At 34.5% G+C, this 16,502-nt stretch overlaps 1 protein-coding gene across 2 annotated transcripts in view; it reads left to right on the top strand.

Annotated features, from left to right (window-relative positions):
- The window catches only part of Pros1 (protein S), a 46,644-nt gene that overhangs the window by 24,645 nt on the left and 5,497 nt on the right, over window positions 1-16,502 (top strand). The window contains exons 5-10 of one of the 2 annotated variants that reach the window (XM_042676775.1): window positions 1,383-1,505; window positions 1,606-1,737; window positions 8,088-8,213; window positions 9,531-9,652; window positions 11,335-11,450; window positions 13,994-14,183. In XM_042676775.1, the coding sequence (XP_042532709.1) occupies window positions 1,383-1,505; window positions 1,606-1,737; window positions 8,088-8,213; window positions 9,531-9,652; window positions 11,335-11,450; window positions 13,994-14,183 (809 nt within the window). The remainder of the gene's footprint in view (window positions 1-1,382; window positions 1,506-1,605; window positions 1,738-8,087; window positions 8,214-9,530; window positions 9,653-11,334; window positions 11,451-13,993; window positions 14,184-16,502) is intronic. The other variant, XM_042676776.1, reaches the window with a different exon arrangement.

The raw sequence follows: 16,502 nt of genomic DNA, 5'->3' as shown, positions 1-16,502 counted from the left end.
TTGAACCACAGTTCCATTTCGTCTTTTGGTGGTTACTTGAAGAGTCTCACAGACTTTCCTCCCTAAGCTGGCTTTGCACCTCGATCTTCAGATCTCAGCCTTTTGAGTAGCTAGGATTATAAGTGAGAGCCACCAGTTCCAGCTGTCTATGAGACTCCAATAAACTGCTAAAATAAATAAATACATATATACAAACATACATGCATACATACATACAGAAGCCAGAAGTGGAGCTGTGGCACAAATGGTTGAGCATTAACCTTGAGTAAAAAGGAAGTTATAAGATAGCAGCTGGCCCTGAGTTCAAACCCCAGGACTGAACCAAAAAAAAAAAAAAAAAAAAAAAAAAGAAGAGGAGGATCATGTTCCCAAGCTACTCTAAGTAGAATACACAATAAGCTACCTAGAAAAATTAAAGCTAAAAGTGTTCTGTGTGTTTTAAGTGGTAAAATACTTGTGGTAAAAAATCTTGTATGCACAAGATCCCGAGTTCAAATCTTTGCACTGCAAAAATAACTAAATTGGTAAATAAAAATTTGATCTTGATTTTTAAGTTTGACTAGGGCTATCTAGAATTGCCATTAACTTCAAATTAATTTAGCCCAATTATTAGACATTAGCTTTGGGAGTTTTCTACCTAATAGTAGAAATCTATAGAGGTTCTAAGGTTCTGGGATCTTGACTGATTAATTGCACAAAACAGTTCCAGGTCACTTAGATCATTTCAGTCTTTCAGTCTGGCTGTTCTTCTACTCTCTGACTTTACAGTACTCTGACTAGCAACATTCCAGTATGATTTTCCTGAACTCCAGTGTTTATTCCCTCCACCTTTGGGTTCTCTTTGAATTCCTTTCTGCTGAATGGAAATCATCCACAGGCAATTCCTTTGCAATTGTATGTCTCACTTGCTTAATTCCTTTCCTTTATGAATCATGTTTTTCTGCTACTCAGTCCCCAATGCTTGAAAGGCATGATTCCATACATTTAACTAAGTTCTACTAATTTAATGCACAAACAGAAAATCTGTCTCCTTTCATACCATCTTTACCCAAATTGAAATTCTGCTAATTTGGAGAGCAATTTGTTTCATTTGCCTGCCTATGAAATGGCTTCAAACACCAGATAAGGTGATATACTTGAAAAAATACTTGTTACAACTAGCGAATATTGTATACACTTATTGTAAAGGTAGTGTCCCCAAGTAATATTGTTGTAAGGATTTGCCTAATGGGGCTACTTTGTAATGAGGATTAATTATATGAAGGACAATTTGTATTTTTATATGCTATTGGCTTAATACAAAAGGATTCCTCTTAAAAGAGCCATACTTATTTTATATGGCATTGTATAATAAAATTTAAATAGATGTCTATTTCCTTCAGCCATTCCAGACCAGTGTAATCCTCTGCCATGCCATGAAGATGGATACTGGAGCTGTAAGGATGGCCAAGCTTCATTCACTTGCATTTGTAAACCTGGCTGGCAAGGAACAAGGTGTGAATTTGGTATGTATAATAAAACTACCTGATTCATCTTTATTGGCTACATTAAAATTTCTCTGCAAATGTTATCATTCTTAATTTGTTTTTCCTTTTTTAAAATTAGATATAAATGAATGCAAAGATCCCTTCACTGTAAATGGAGGCTGTAGTCAGATGTGTGATAATACACCTGGAAGCTATCACTGTTCCTGTAGAAGTGGTTTTATTATGCTTTCAAATAAAAAAGACTGTAAAGGTAAGAGCAAGGAAGGAGAATAAGAACGTTTTTGCTGTGAGTGAACACAGTTTAGCTACCGGATCTCCTCAGGAAAATCTTAGGAAACTCTGGGTGTTAATGATTATAGTAAATATCTTGAATCCTTGTAATACTTTCAGTTTACAGTATTGCCCATAAGAATATTCTGGTGCTGGAAGTGGCGCTATGGCTCAAGTGGTAGAGTGCTCACCTTGAGCTGAAGAGCACAGGGACAATGCCCAAGCTCAGAGTTCAAGCCCCACAACCCACAAAAAAAGAGTCTTATAGATGCTCCTGCCCGGGCTGGCTTTGAACCAAAAAAAAGGAAAAAAGAATATTCTGGTGCTTGCTTATTGAATGTGTGTGTGTGCATGCACATCTCAGTAAAGAATTTTATTGCAAATCAAAATAAAGAATTTCCTGATAAATTGAGGTTTTAGTGCAGGTGTTTCCATGTTAGACTTAGACAAAAATACTTTTTATCCTCTCTTTCCAGAAGTTACCTACTATTATTTTTTTTCTTTGAATAGCAAAACAAAGAAATCTTAAGTACTCTTTAAAAGTTTTGCCCATTATATTTTAATATTTTCTTTTCAGAAATATTTTTGTGATTTCCAAGATAAAACCTTCATCTTGGACTTCATTTTCTATTGTGGTTCTGAGAAAGCTGTTCATCTTGTTTTCTTATTCATTTAAAATCATTGGTCGTAACTCTTTTCTTTTTTCTTCTGACTTAAATAATCTCTAAATTTACCTATTGTGAGTTTGTTTTTAGCTAGGGAATTTATTTTACTTTAGATCATTGTCTCCCAGATTTTAATTTTTTCATAGTTGCCTTTCTGTTTGGATGCTTTAATTGCTAGAACAATTCTTCAAATACTTCATGCTACATATAAAGTAATTTGCACAAAACTTCCAACGCTTAAGTCAAATTTTTTCTCTTCTTCCTCAACTTTGTCTTCTTCACCCCTTCCCTCCTTTGTCTTGCAGAGATTAAAACATTTGACAACTTAAAATGAAATCAAATTTTCTTCATTAATTATAGGGTTCCTTTTCTGCCTTCTTTATCTGTTTTGGTAACTCCTTAAATTCAATTTTTTAAGAATGGTCTATCCCTTATCACATAGTAGTATTTAGCTTGAAGTTTACTATAATATTTAAAGTATAGTCAAATGATTCTTTTTTTTTTAGGCTATGAAATCTTTTTTTTTTATTATGAGAATACTGTACAGAGGAGTTACAATTACATGGGCAAGATAACAAGTACGTTTCTTACCAAGCATTGTTGCCTCCTCTTTGTTTCCCCTTCCCATCCCTTCCCATACTCCCCCACTCCCCACCAAAGTTGTAAAGTTTGTTTTTCGACATAACGACTTGTACATCTCAAATGATTCTTAAATGAACTGCATTTACAAATAAATTCTTCAAAACCATTTTCTACCTTGTGACCATCTATCTTTTTTTTCAAAATTTTATTTTTATTGTCTTTAAATAGTTGTACAAAGGGATTTTCTGAGGTTAATTGAAGATAAGAGTCTCATGGACTTTCCTTCCCAGGCTGGCAATGAACCATGATCCTCAGATCTCAGTCTCCTGAGTAGCTAGGGTTACAAGTGTGAGCTGCCAGTGCCTGGCTACAACGTATCTTTAGTGATATTACTCTTTCATGCATCTTTATTGATGTCATCTCTTTGATCATTCTCACCCATCCCTCCCAACCCTTCCACTCAATTTTCCTAGTATTCATGTAATATGATTGCATTCTTCCTCTCTTCCTCTCTTTATTTGTCTACTCCTTTCCTTTGGCCTCTCCCTCACACAAGTGCCAGTTTCCTGGTATTCATTTTGTTGGACTGTGATTTAGTGTTTTAAGGATTTACCCAATTTTAATTCTCTCCTATAAATACCATACTTCAGTTAATGTATTTGTGTGCACTTGAATACTACATTACATGTGTTTGCTTGTGCATTTATGAATTAGTTCTAGCTTCCACATATGAGAGAAAAATGTGTTCTTTTTCTCTTTGGCTCTGACTTACTTCACTTAACCTAATAGTTTTCATTTCTTTGCAATTGACATATCATTCTCCTAATGGATCAGTAAAATCCTATTGTGTATATATACTACTTTTTTTTATTGTCAAGGTGATGTACAAAGGGGTTGCAGTTACATAATTAAGGTAATAAGTACATTTCTTGTCGAACTTGTTACCCCCTCCCTCATTTTTTCTCCAACTTTTCCTCCCTCCCAATCTCTACCCCCTACAAATTGTACAGATCATTTCCAACATATTGTCTTGTGAGAATTGCTGTTTATTGGTTCCTTCTTGTCCTTTGACATCTAAGCTGTTTCCATACTTGGCTATGGTGAGTAGTACTGTTATGAACATGGCTTTCATGTACCTTGGTTTGTAGTCTTTTGGATAAATGTCTCAAGAGTAGTATTGCTGAATCATAAGTAATTCTATGTTTACTTTTTTGAGGAATCTACAAACCACTTTCTAGAATGGTTTATATTCCCATCAACAGTGAATTAGGTTTTCTTTTCCCCACATCCACGCCAGCATATGTTGTTTATATTCTTCATAATGATAATGGCTATTCTAACTGAGGTAAAATGGAATTCATTTCCTTTATGGCCAGAGATGTTTATGGCCAGAAATTTCCTCGTGTACCTGTTGATCAGTTTTACTTCTTTTGAGAAGTCTCTGTTTAGTTCCTTGCTCATTTACTAATTGGGTTGTTGATTGTTTGAGAGCTTAGTTTTACATATTCTGGATACTATGTCAATGCCTAAATTATAGCTGACAAAGATGTTCTCTCATTCTGTAGGCTGTCTTTTAGCTTGTTGGCTATGTCCTTTGCCATGCAGAAACTTCTTAGTTTGATGCAATCACATTTGTCAGTGTTCTCATTGATTTGCTGAGCCTTTGAAACTTTATTCAAAAAGTTTCTCCCTAATATGTATTCTACTCCTTTCTGTATTAGTTTTATGATTTCATGTCTTCCATCTATTTTAAGTTAATATCAGTACAGGTTGACAGATGGGGATCTAGTTTCAGTTTTCTGGATATGAATATCTAGTTTTCCCAACATCAACTGTTGAAGAATCTGTCTTTTTTCCATCCTAGGTGTTTGACTCTCTTATCAAATATTAGATGGGTATAGGTCTGGGTTTTATTCCTGTGGCTACTCTTCTGTTCAGTTGATGTTTGGGTCTGTTTTTGTACTAGTTTCATGCTCTTTTTACTACTACTATAGCATTACAGTAGAATTTGAAGTTGGAATTTTTATACATACAGAACTATTATTTTTTGCTCAGGATTTCTTTTGTTCTTTCTTATTGGCTTATTAGAAAGTATTAGTTTGGATATTTCAAATTGTGATAGTTAAAACATTATTTCGAAAAAACTGTTATAATTCCATATAACACGCGTACTATACAGAGTACCCCTTCTACTTCTACATATAAACACTGGAATTGTGTGATTTTTCTAAATGACTTTTAACTTATCAAACATGTTTAATCTTCTCGATGGAGCTAATTAATCAAATACATACATATATACAATTTCAGAATGCCCTTTCAAAAATAAGAAGGTTTCTTGACCTAGGATATTTTATTATGTTCTCCACTTATTCAGTCTTTTATTTATGATATGTAAGCAAAAGACTGCAGAAGTTAAAAAATATGCATAAAACTAACTCAGGGGCAGTGATGGGAGGGAGAGAATTAGAGAGAAAGGCTAATAGCTTACACTAAGCAAAAGGAAAGAAATGTACATATCATCCACTTTGGAAAAAAATAGCTGTAGTGTCAAAATTTGTAGAGACCATAAGCTTTAGACCATGATAATGACAATGTGTCTTGTGAAGGTTAAAATATGTTTGTGACTTTAACTAAGTATCACTTATCCTGCAACACTGTGAATTTTGTGAGATTTATGTAATCACTTAATCTCAATAATGAAAAAAAATGACTTAAAAGTATGCTTAAAACTTTATTTACTATAGCTAAGATATGGAACCAACCCAGATGCCCCTCAGTAGATGAATGGATCAAGAAAATGTGGTATATATTCACAATGGAATTCTATGCCTCCATCAGAAAGAATGACATTGCCCCATTTGTTAGGAAATGGAAAGGCTTGGAAAAATTTATATTAAGTGAAGTAAGCCAGGCCCAAAGAAACATAGGTCCCATGGTTTCCCTTATTTGCAATATCTAGTATATGTCTGAGTCAAGCCGAAAAGGACAGATAAGGTGATGTTAGGGAAATGAACCCTAAGATATGTATTCAAATGTTTTTTTTCTTTCATGTGATTGTTTCTAACATATTTATAAGATTATTTCTTTGTTGCTTTGTATGTCCCTCCCCCACAGCATAACCCCTGCTTTCACTTTATTTGATGTCGGTATAATTTGAGGAGGAGAAGGGGAAAAACAAATCGTTTAAATAGGGATACAGGTGGACTCATTGCAACAATGAGAAGTACAAGTCGTTATGTCGAAAAATGAATTTTACAACTTTGGTGCGGGGAAGAGGGGAGAGGGAGAAGGGTAGCGGGGAGGATTAAGGATTGGGGGGGGCGAGGGGAGGATGGGAAGGGATGGGAGGGGAAACAAAAGAGGAGGCTACAATGCATGGTAAGAAATGTACTCATTATCTTGCTCATGTAATTGTAACCCCTCTGTACAGTATTTTCACAATAAAAAATAAAAAAATATAAAGGATATATATGATTGAAAAAAAGAAATATACTCTTTATCTTGCCCATGTAATTGTAACCCCTCTGTACAGTATCTTCACAATAAAAAAAGGTAAAAAAAGTATACTTAAAACTATTGTATGTAACTTTAGCCAAGATATGAATATGCTTAAGTTGCCAATAATTATTTATATGTGGTGGAAGAAAACTTTTTACCAGATTTTAGAGATGTCAATGTTGAGATCCAACTTCAATATCATAAATTCATATTATTTACCTATTTCTCAGTATATGAACCTCAGAACAAGTTATTTTAGTCAAATTGGCTCACATTCTTTTGAACATAAGAATTTTATCACTTTTAAAAAATTTTAAAAATATTTTGATTTAACTAATGATTCACAGTAACTTGTAAGAAAAAACAGAGAGATCACAGGTACTATTTAGTGGTTTACCTCATTGGTAATTTTTTACAGACTTACAGAACATTAGCATTGATACAGTTAAATCCATTAAAATGAGGGATTGATACCATTGCTTTAAAAACAATTTGGCTATTCCCCTCTGGGGGGAGAGGAGGCTAAAACTTGCCAATTGCCAATTCTTCAGAATAGATAACATATTTTCAACTCTGAATTTGTACTTCTCTGATGAGTACAGATAAAGAATGTTCACTAGTAATTACATCTCCATGGAACTATTTCTATCACTGGTGAGTTTTCCTTGTTAAGTGTTCCTAGTAGCTAGCTGCAATATTTCTGCAATATTAGTTTAGCAATAAAGCTTATATTGGGCTAGATCTTACGATCTTACTTATCTCCATTTTAAACATGAACCCCTTTGGAATAATAAGAATAGATGAATTAGCTAGCCAGGTGCCACCACCTCATACCTATAATCCTACCTACTCAGGAAGTTGAGATCTAAAGGATCAAGATTTGAAGCCATTATTTTGAAGACAAATCTCTTAGACATCTAAAAGGTCAAAATAATCGGCAAAAGCTAATCTGGAGGAGTGGCATTCAAGAGTATAGCACCAGCTGAGAAGTACAAGGCTCTGAGGTCAAACAACCAGTAATGGCAAAAAGAATGAATAGATTAGATATTTGTCTGTTTTTAGTGAAACAAGTTGCAAAAGATGAGCTTTCTAATCTTGTAACATATATGGTAGTAAGAAATGAATCCACTTTTAAGACCAAATTTCAAAGTGTGTTTATAAGTTCATTTGAAGTATTTTAAGAATATGATTTAAAATGTTTTCATTTTTGAAACTATTAGGTAAGTATAACAAAATCCCTGTCTTTTTTTTATATAACTATAAAAAGACTGGCAAACAACAACATTGATAGAATTAAATCCATTAAATTCATAGAAAATTTCTATCAAACTCATATCAAAATTTGATACAAATTTTCTATGAATTTATATAAAAATAATGTTTAGTGAACTATATCCTGATGACAGATTTAATGCTTTTTTATTATAAAAAGATTAGTCAGTTGTTTCACATTGTATATATTATAAATAATACTTTAATGTATAATGTATGTATTAGGTTAGATCCTGAAATCACAAAGGTTCCCTGCCAGCATCTTCTGGTAGGATAAAATTGTTCTTTAATATATTGGTTTTTGTTCTAGATGTGGATGAATGTGCCACAAAGCCAAGTGTTTGTGGCACAGCTGTGTGTAAGAACACTCCTGGAGACTTTGAATGTCTGTGTCCCGAAGGCTACAGATATAATCCCAAATCAAAGTCTTGTGAAGGTAAATGGTGTTGGTTTCACTGCTAATGGTACAGAGGGTGACTTCAAACCTTGGGTTATATTGAAGATCACTGTTTTTGTTAGGAAACCAATAATGAGATATTTGAAACTGTATGTTTACAAAACTTATGTAACATTCAAAGATTAAGAAAATCTTTCTTTGAGAAGGAAAACAAGCTTAAACCATAGATGTGAGAAAAATGAGGTCTAAGTTTTTTTTTCTAATATTTTCAGTTGTGTTGTATGTGATTATAAGTCATTAGACAATAGGAAACAACAAAATCTGTTGTAATGGATATAACTGAGCTCTAGAAAGACATGTCAGCATGTCTAGATGTAGCCTGGCCTCTATGAAGGGTAGTGGTATTGCCATTTGTGTCTCAACTAGCTTCAAAATTGAATGGTTTTGTTTCTTTAATCATAGTATTCAAATTAGCTCATCTTTTCTCTCTCCCTCTCCCTCTCCCTCCCGCCTTCCCTCCCTCTCTACCTCCCTCTGTCTCTCACCCTCTCTCTCTCTCTCTCTCTCTCCCTCTCCCTCTTCCTCTCCCTCCCCCTCCACCACACTCTCTCCCTCTCTGATCCTCCTTTCCCTCTCTTCTTCCTTGTTTCCTCTCTTCCTCCTTTCCTCCCTCTCCTCCCAACACCATGTTTATGTTGCCCGGTCTGGCTTTGGACTCTCCAGTATCCATTGTCTTAGCTTCTTGAGTGCTAAGATTACAGTCCTGTCCCCTACACCTAGCCTAAAACTCAATTTTAAATATTTTAAAGATTCAAAATTAATTTAATACTGGGGCTAAAGCTAGTCAAATCAATAATACATAGTGTACCTTGTAAGCCATTTTCAGTGTAGAGCTTGATGGCAGTAACTATACTCACATGGTTGTATATCTCTCACAACTCTCACTTTCCCAACATTTTCAGTACCCCAAACAGAAGTTTCAACTATTAAGCAATGAGTTTTCTTGTATTATTTAACTTGTGAAGAGTTGATGCCCTTGTGACCCAATCCTCAAAGAAATTAATTGGGAGATAATCTCAATGAAAGTTTATATAATCAGGAATGAGAGATTAGGCACTAAATCATTTTTTTCCTTTCAAAATGAAAGCCAGAAAAGCAATATAACTATTTCAATTGTGTAAATAAATAAAAGCTACATTGTAACTCATTTAAAATTCGAGGTCCAGTATTTAAAGATGATGTCATATAAATTTCCTTCCCTGTTTTTGATTATTTAATACTAAAATGAGATGAATCCTCTGTCTATGGACTGAATATTTGAAGGACATGCGAATATCTGTGTTCTTTTTACTCCAGATGTGGATGAATGCTCAGAGAACATGTGTGCTCAATTTTGTGTCAATTATCCTGGAAGCTACTCTTGTTATTGTGATGGGAAGAAAAGATTCAAACTTGGCAAAGATCAGAAGAGTTGTGAGGTAAACATTTTATAATACAGAACTTCTCACTTCTTTTACAAAATGAGAAATCCATTTACTTATTTTCATATAGCTGAAGAAAATCAGAAAAATGCAGGTTTTCTACAAGAATTTCTATAGTTCTAAGCCAAATATAAGTCCTGATCTTTAATTATCCTCCACAGGAGATAATTATTGACTGTTCTTTTTTTTAAGGGCTAATAGGATCATAGTTTTGAGAAAACTCATCTGGAGCCTACTTATTTACAGAATGCAGTGTACATTTACTTAAGAGATAAGGAAAGCTGATATTAATATTCCTATTTGTGAAAATATAATGTACATAGAAACCTTAGTGAAAACATTTTCTAGTGTATACTTTTCTGTAGGGCCATGCTGACAAGTTCAGTCATGTGGAAAGGCATGTTTGAACTTGTAAAGTTGGTCATAAATCAAAACAACTTTTTTGTTAGAATCTATCTATCTATCTATCTATCTATCTATCTATCTATCTAATATTCCCCACCCCCTTCCTGTGCCCATTAACTTACCATTTAATGGTAACAACTTTCTATTTTAATGTTTGTTTTCAATTTTAACAAACAAATACTGGATAAAAGACATGAAGGCTTTAAATCACTCCCCTGTAAATTTCTTGGAACCTTGAGATAATGTCTCTGTTAGGAAACTGAGTTCCAAGGTATTAGGATAAAGAAAGAGCAAAAAACAACCTCAACAGGAAAGTTGAAGAAGGACAACTGGGTAACATGAGGAGAGTCAGGAGACAGGAGGCCTGGCGTAATGGGCACAGGGGTAGAAGGACTGAAGTAGGGGTAATGGATGGGGATCAGGGTCCCATGTAGCTGGGGGGTTCCAAGTGTTTCCTGAGTTTATGGTGCAGGTCTATGCCTGGGGAGCCAGTGTCTTGCCTGATCTCTCAGGCATCTATCATTTGAGTGAGTGGGGAAGTGGGCTTTCATATTTAGATCAGGATTCTAGGCTGGAGACTGGGCTGGAGATTTTTCCTGTGGGAAGGGTAGTCAGTGGGGCAAGCCATGGGAGCAATATTGAGTTATGAGACCAAAGCAGATTCCCATCAATCTTTTCATTTTTTATCATTATTATCATTTTCTATCAGAAAGGATCTCACAACATAGCCCAGGTTTACCTTAAATTCGTGATCCTTCTGTTTCTAACTCTTGCCCACTGGATTATAGGAGTTCATCATCATGTCTAGACAGCATAGTTTTGCTCAGAACATTTTTGCTTAATATATGAGCGAGTGAACACAGTGCTGTTCACATTCATTCTTCTATTTCCAACTACAAACAACAATAACTTTTGGATATAATTCAGATAAAGCATTATATCTGGTAGTTTATTAAAGAAATACATATTGGTGTCTGAAGTAAAAAAGTATGTTTAACACTGGGATATGCTGAGGAAACATAAATAAAAATGTGGAACCATTAATAAAAAATTCTAAAACTACCCAGGTTGAATGAAATTTTAAAGCAAACATATTCTTGGAGCATATATTAATGGATCATGCAAATAAGTAAAAAAAGTTTTATTTATTATCTTTAAAGATAGCCTTACCTTATTTTAGTGAATCTCAGAGGATCTATTAGAAAGCAGGCAAAGGAAGCACACCTGGACACTGGCATCCATCAGTAACCTATACATCTTATTTCTTTTCCTAGGCTGTTCCAGTGTGCCTTTCATTGAACCTTGACAAAAATTACGAATTACTCTACTTGGCAGAGCAGTTTGCAGGAGTTGTTTTATATTTAAAATTTCGTTTGCCAGATATCACCAGGTGAGGAAACACTGTGAATGATAGTTTCTAGAAGTTGAACAGGTAAGGACAGAAGGAAAGTACCAGAGAAGGTTCAAAAGGTAATGAATTAGTATTGTCAAACAAGAAAACCTAGAAATATTATCAGCCAGATGATTTGGGAGAATCTTAACATTAGTTTACTCCTTCACGTCTCTAATTGTTTTCCTACTAGAGTATTTTTCTGATCATTCTAGGCTAAGCTTCCTCAATGAACATGTTGCTTTATCCATTATTCTTCATTTTCTAATGAATCTTAGAATAATATTGAAATAAAATTTTGAAATGAATTAGTTTTTCCTTATGAACAACTCGATCAAACAATATCTCCCAGTGAGGGTGATTAATTACAGACCTTCCTAGCTGTGTGAAAAATGAGAATAAGGAAAGAAAATATTAAATACATAGTATCTTCAGCTACTTAAGGAAATGTGCATATCTATTTGGTAATTCTTGAATCAGAATTCGTCAAATGCTTATTTTCCTAAATGTATTGCTTTCTTTGTAAAAATTTAATTAGTTCATACTTTTTAGAAATACAGTATATCTATGGAAATATATGGAATTTTTTATAAAGTGTGCTACCTCTACAACCAATATAAAGAACAGCTGGTGCTTTTTATTTTTAAAGCGAATTCCTTCACCTGTGTTTTCCACAAATACTTTCTCCTCAAATGTTAACAAAGTCATTTTTTTCAACTCTATGATAGTTCTGAAACAGAATGAATTGGTCCCCAGGGTAATAATCAGTAAGAAGATGATATATTCCAGAAACAAAATATGCAGAACACAACCCTTTGAAATATCATTTTAGCATGATTTTCCAAAGGAAAGGAAATTGTCTCCATAATAGGATCAACTTCTGGAAGATCCTGACCATCCACAGATTTGAATTTTGGCAAGATAATCCTTATGTTTTCTCAATGAAAGGCTAAGATAATTACGAAAGACGATAGAGTCCTTATTCCAAGCAAATGGTTGTTTTTTAATGTACACTTAGGTCAGTATATTCCCGCTATCCTATTGTCCGTCCAACATAATTTACTTCTGATTTTACCTCTTTCAAATACTTCTCTGGAATTTGAAGGTGGAAAAGTTTATTTTGTAACTTCTTCTTTGATCACTTTGAGGAAGATCTGTGCCCCATTACAAACAGCCCCCTGTTACTAAGAATACATTAATTATTGTATGATGGAGCAAGGGTGTGGCATTCTTGTTTGACTTACTAGAATTGTCCAAAGTTCTGACTCAAAGTTTAATCACAACAGACATTGCCTGTTACTGATACCCCAAGCATATGGCTACACTGAATTCATTCAGCTTTCAAGTATTCTACTTACTTATTCAATTAGTGCTTTTGAAATCAAAGTAGAGCTGTGTTTTAAAATATTTCTTTTTTTTCTATGAAAGTTTTTTTTTCTTCTTTTTGTTCTGGTCCTGGCACTTGAACTTTGGGCTGAGCTCTGTTTGCTCAAGGCTAGTTCTCTACACTTGAGCCATGGCATTCCTGCAGGCTTTTTCTGTGATTAATTGGAGATGATAGTTTCACAGACTTTCCTGCCCCAGCTGGCATCATATTGCAATTCTCAGATCTCAACCACCTGAGTAGCTAGGATTACATGCAATAGGGACTATTGCTATGAAAGTTTTATTATGCATTGAGAGAAGGGAGCACATTTTCTTGAGAGACGTTTTCTTCCTGGCATGTACAAACATTGGTCAGCTTCTCTTGCTTCCTTTGGCTCTGTGTGTTCCCAGCACCAAATTTGTGTGGTTGGTGAGGTACTCATGGGTGTGGCTGTGCCTCTGCTTGACAACATTCTTGGGAACTGTGTGGCTCAACTAAGACCCACAGGCATGGCATAGGGCAAAGCCATGGCTGCTGCTTTTCAAGGGTTGCTGGCCAAAGGTTTTTTTTTTATTTTATTATCTTTAGCACACATGAAAGTTCATTATATTTGCATTCATAAGATGCTATCCCAATAGTGCTTTGTGAATGATCCACTCGACATATGAAATCATAAAGTACATCTTTTGATGGATCAGCCAATCATGAAATGGTAACATCTTTTACTAATCATTTATGAATACAGAACCCATGCACATGCACACACACACACACACACACACACACACACACATCCTAAGTTCAGATGTTATAGTGTATAAAAGGTTCCAGGAGAGATACAATATATAGAATACTTACAGATGTGTATTAATTCCAGCATTTGAAAGATGCTTTCGAACATATGCCAAAAAAGATGAAAAATTACCAAAGCATCTGGTCATCAAGGAAAAAAGACTCAAACAATAAGCAAAAAAAATATGATAACCAGATTTTAAACACACATGGAACTGGAAAGCACACATGAACAGCCTAAATCTGCCCTTCTCTTTTATTAACTCCAGAGAATGAAGTAGATAATTGACTCAGTATATTACTGTCTGGCAATACAGAAAAAAGATAATACATTAATCCTTTCATATTCCTTATTATTAAGGACTTCCCTTTGTCCATTGTTTAGATTTTCAGCAGAATTTGATTTCCGGACATATGATTCAGAAGGCATCATATTGTTTGCAGAATCTCTTGATCATTCTGCATGGCTCCTGATTGCACTCCGTGAGGGAAAAATTGAAGTGCAATTTAAGAATGAATATGCAACCCAAATCACATCTGGAGGCAACGTTATTAATAATGGCCTTTGGAATATGGTATGTTTTACAGATTTCATAAAGATCTTCTCATTTTGATGCAGTGTGTCTAAAATTGAGATTTTTTTTTCTTATGGTGACAGCCAACTAAAATGGGTTGGGCTATCTAATACTTTATGAAGTATATCATACATTTTCCACATATTATAAATCCATGAGATAGCCTAGAATTTTTATCCTCATCTAGTATATTTAGGGTGTCCTGTAAGTAATTTTTTCTGTTACTTATTTGAAGTCTTTTGTCTTTTAACTTTTTGCCTTTCTTAATGGCTGTCATTAAGTGAGCAATGGTGTCTCTCAGGCAGGTCAGGAATCACAATTAGCAGGCATATGAGTTTGTGTAAAGACCTTAACTGATCAAGGAAAACTACTCTCATACTTTTTTTTTTAATTACAGAGAAATAATACAGTCACAAAAATAAAAATGTCAATTTATTTTTAAATATAAATATATAGAAAAGTAATCAATTTTGTCCAAACAGTTTATAGTAGTAGATACAAAACAGAGAACTTAAAGCTAACATCTTCAAGATAGTGCTACTAATTGCTTTCATTTTATTAGCTGAGATCATCTTTTCAGTCACTTGGATTAAATGGCTCTTTTTTCCAGAGAAGAGATTACAGTTTATCCATATTGGGGCGTGCCATTGCTAGGTTCAGCATAGTGTAACTGAGAGAAGAATCACTTGCTCTTAAAATTTGGTACCCGATAGGGACCATGATTATGGGAACTGGCAAGAGTCTGTGTGAGAGGCCCCATCATTTCCTCCTGTCATTTATTTACTCAAGCACTCACTTTTTCTGTAAGCTTCTACTAGAATTACAGTCAGGCACTCTACTTATTCTCGAGCACAAAACAATGAAGTTAGTAACTGATGCTACTCATGATGCAACGTGATATAACATTACAGTAGAGGTGTGACTCTTAGTTGGAGATGTGGGCACTTTGGGGAGCTGTCTTTGGGCTGTTACTAGATTTTAGACTTCTAACCTCAGCAAATGTCTACAGCCAGATATAACAATATTCAAATATTATCAGCATAGAACTAATCTAAGAAATCATTCAACATCTCTGACTTCAACTGATGTTTTCATCAGTGTAGATTTGCTATCACATATTTCCCACTACATCTATATTAAGATTATCTGATTTGTACAACCATTCCCAAAATGTACTGAAGAACACATTTTACTGTCCAGTCAGTGTCCTTGAATAACTACTCATTAAATCACCTTCTTCAGCAAGAGAGAAAAATTAAAATTTTAACCCAAGAATATTATCATCTATTTTAAGAATAATTTGGTTAAATTTGGATAATACAAAGGTATACATTTAGATAAAGGCAAAGGTATAATTTTACCTGTAAGGCAATATAATTGTCTCTGAATGATGCTCTCAATGGAGAGAACCTATATGAGCTGAATGTCAGCCACTTAGTTTCATAGCTTTTTTTTTTCCCTTGGTCATGGGACTTGAACTCTGGGCCTGGGCATTGTCCCTTAGCTCTTCAGCTCAAGGCTAGCACTCTATCACTTGAGCCACAGCAATGCTTCTGGTTTTCTGGTGGGTTATTGGAGATAGGACTTTCCTTGTCTATGCTGGCCTTGTATTGAGATCCTCAGATCTCAGCATCCTGAGTAGCTAGGATTACAGGTGTGAACCACTGGCATCCAGCAGTTTCATAGGTTTTTAATCTCCAGTGTTTATGGACCTTGTTGAACTATTGTTTAATAGCATATTCATGTTTTAATTAAAACCTATTTCTATAAAATGATTATATAAAAATAAAATTAAAGACAGTTTCACATAAAGACAAGTGAAATAACTAATATGCTAAGTATAGTGCTGTCTCTTTTTTGTAAGTTGTCAATTCAGTATTTTAATAGCTTATCAAGTTTTTTTTAATTTTAATTTTTTTATTGTGAAAATACTGTACAGAGAGGTTACAATTACATGGACAGATAATGAGTACATTTCTTATCAAGCATTGTAGGCTCCTCCTTTGTTTCCCCTTCCCATCCCTTCCCATACTCCCCCATTCCCCCAACCCAATCCTCCCGCCCCCACCCCAAAATTGTAAAGTTCGTTTTCGACATAATGACTTGTACATCTCTTTGTTGCAATGGGTCCACCTGTATCCCTATTTAAACCACTTGTTTTTCCCCTTCCCCTCCACAAATTATACCAACATCAAATACAGTGAAAGCACGGGTTATACTGTGGGGGAGGGACATACAAAATTTTTAATGATACATAAAAGAATTTCTTTTCTCACATTATATCTTTTATCATAACTATATTACATTTTTATTTGTTAT

The sequence above is a fragment of the Dipodomys spectabilis genome, unplaced genomic scaffold, assembly GCF_019054845.1.
Source record: "Dipodomys spectabilis isolate Male_0828 unplaced genomic scaffold, ASM1905484v1 ptg000032l, whole genome shotgun sequence".
NCBI classification, from domain to species: domain Eukaryota; kingdom Metazoa; phylum Chordata; class Mammalia; order Rodentia; family Heteromyidae; genus Dipodomys; species Dipodomys spectabilis.
This window is presented reverse-complemented; position numbering and strand designations above follow the sequence as displayed.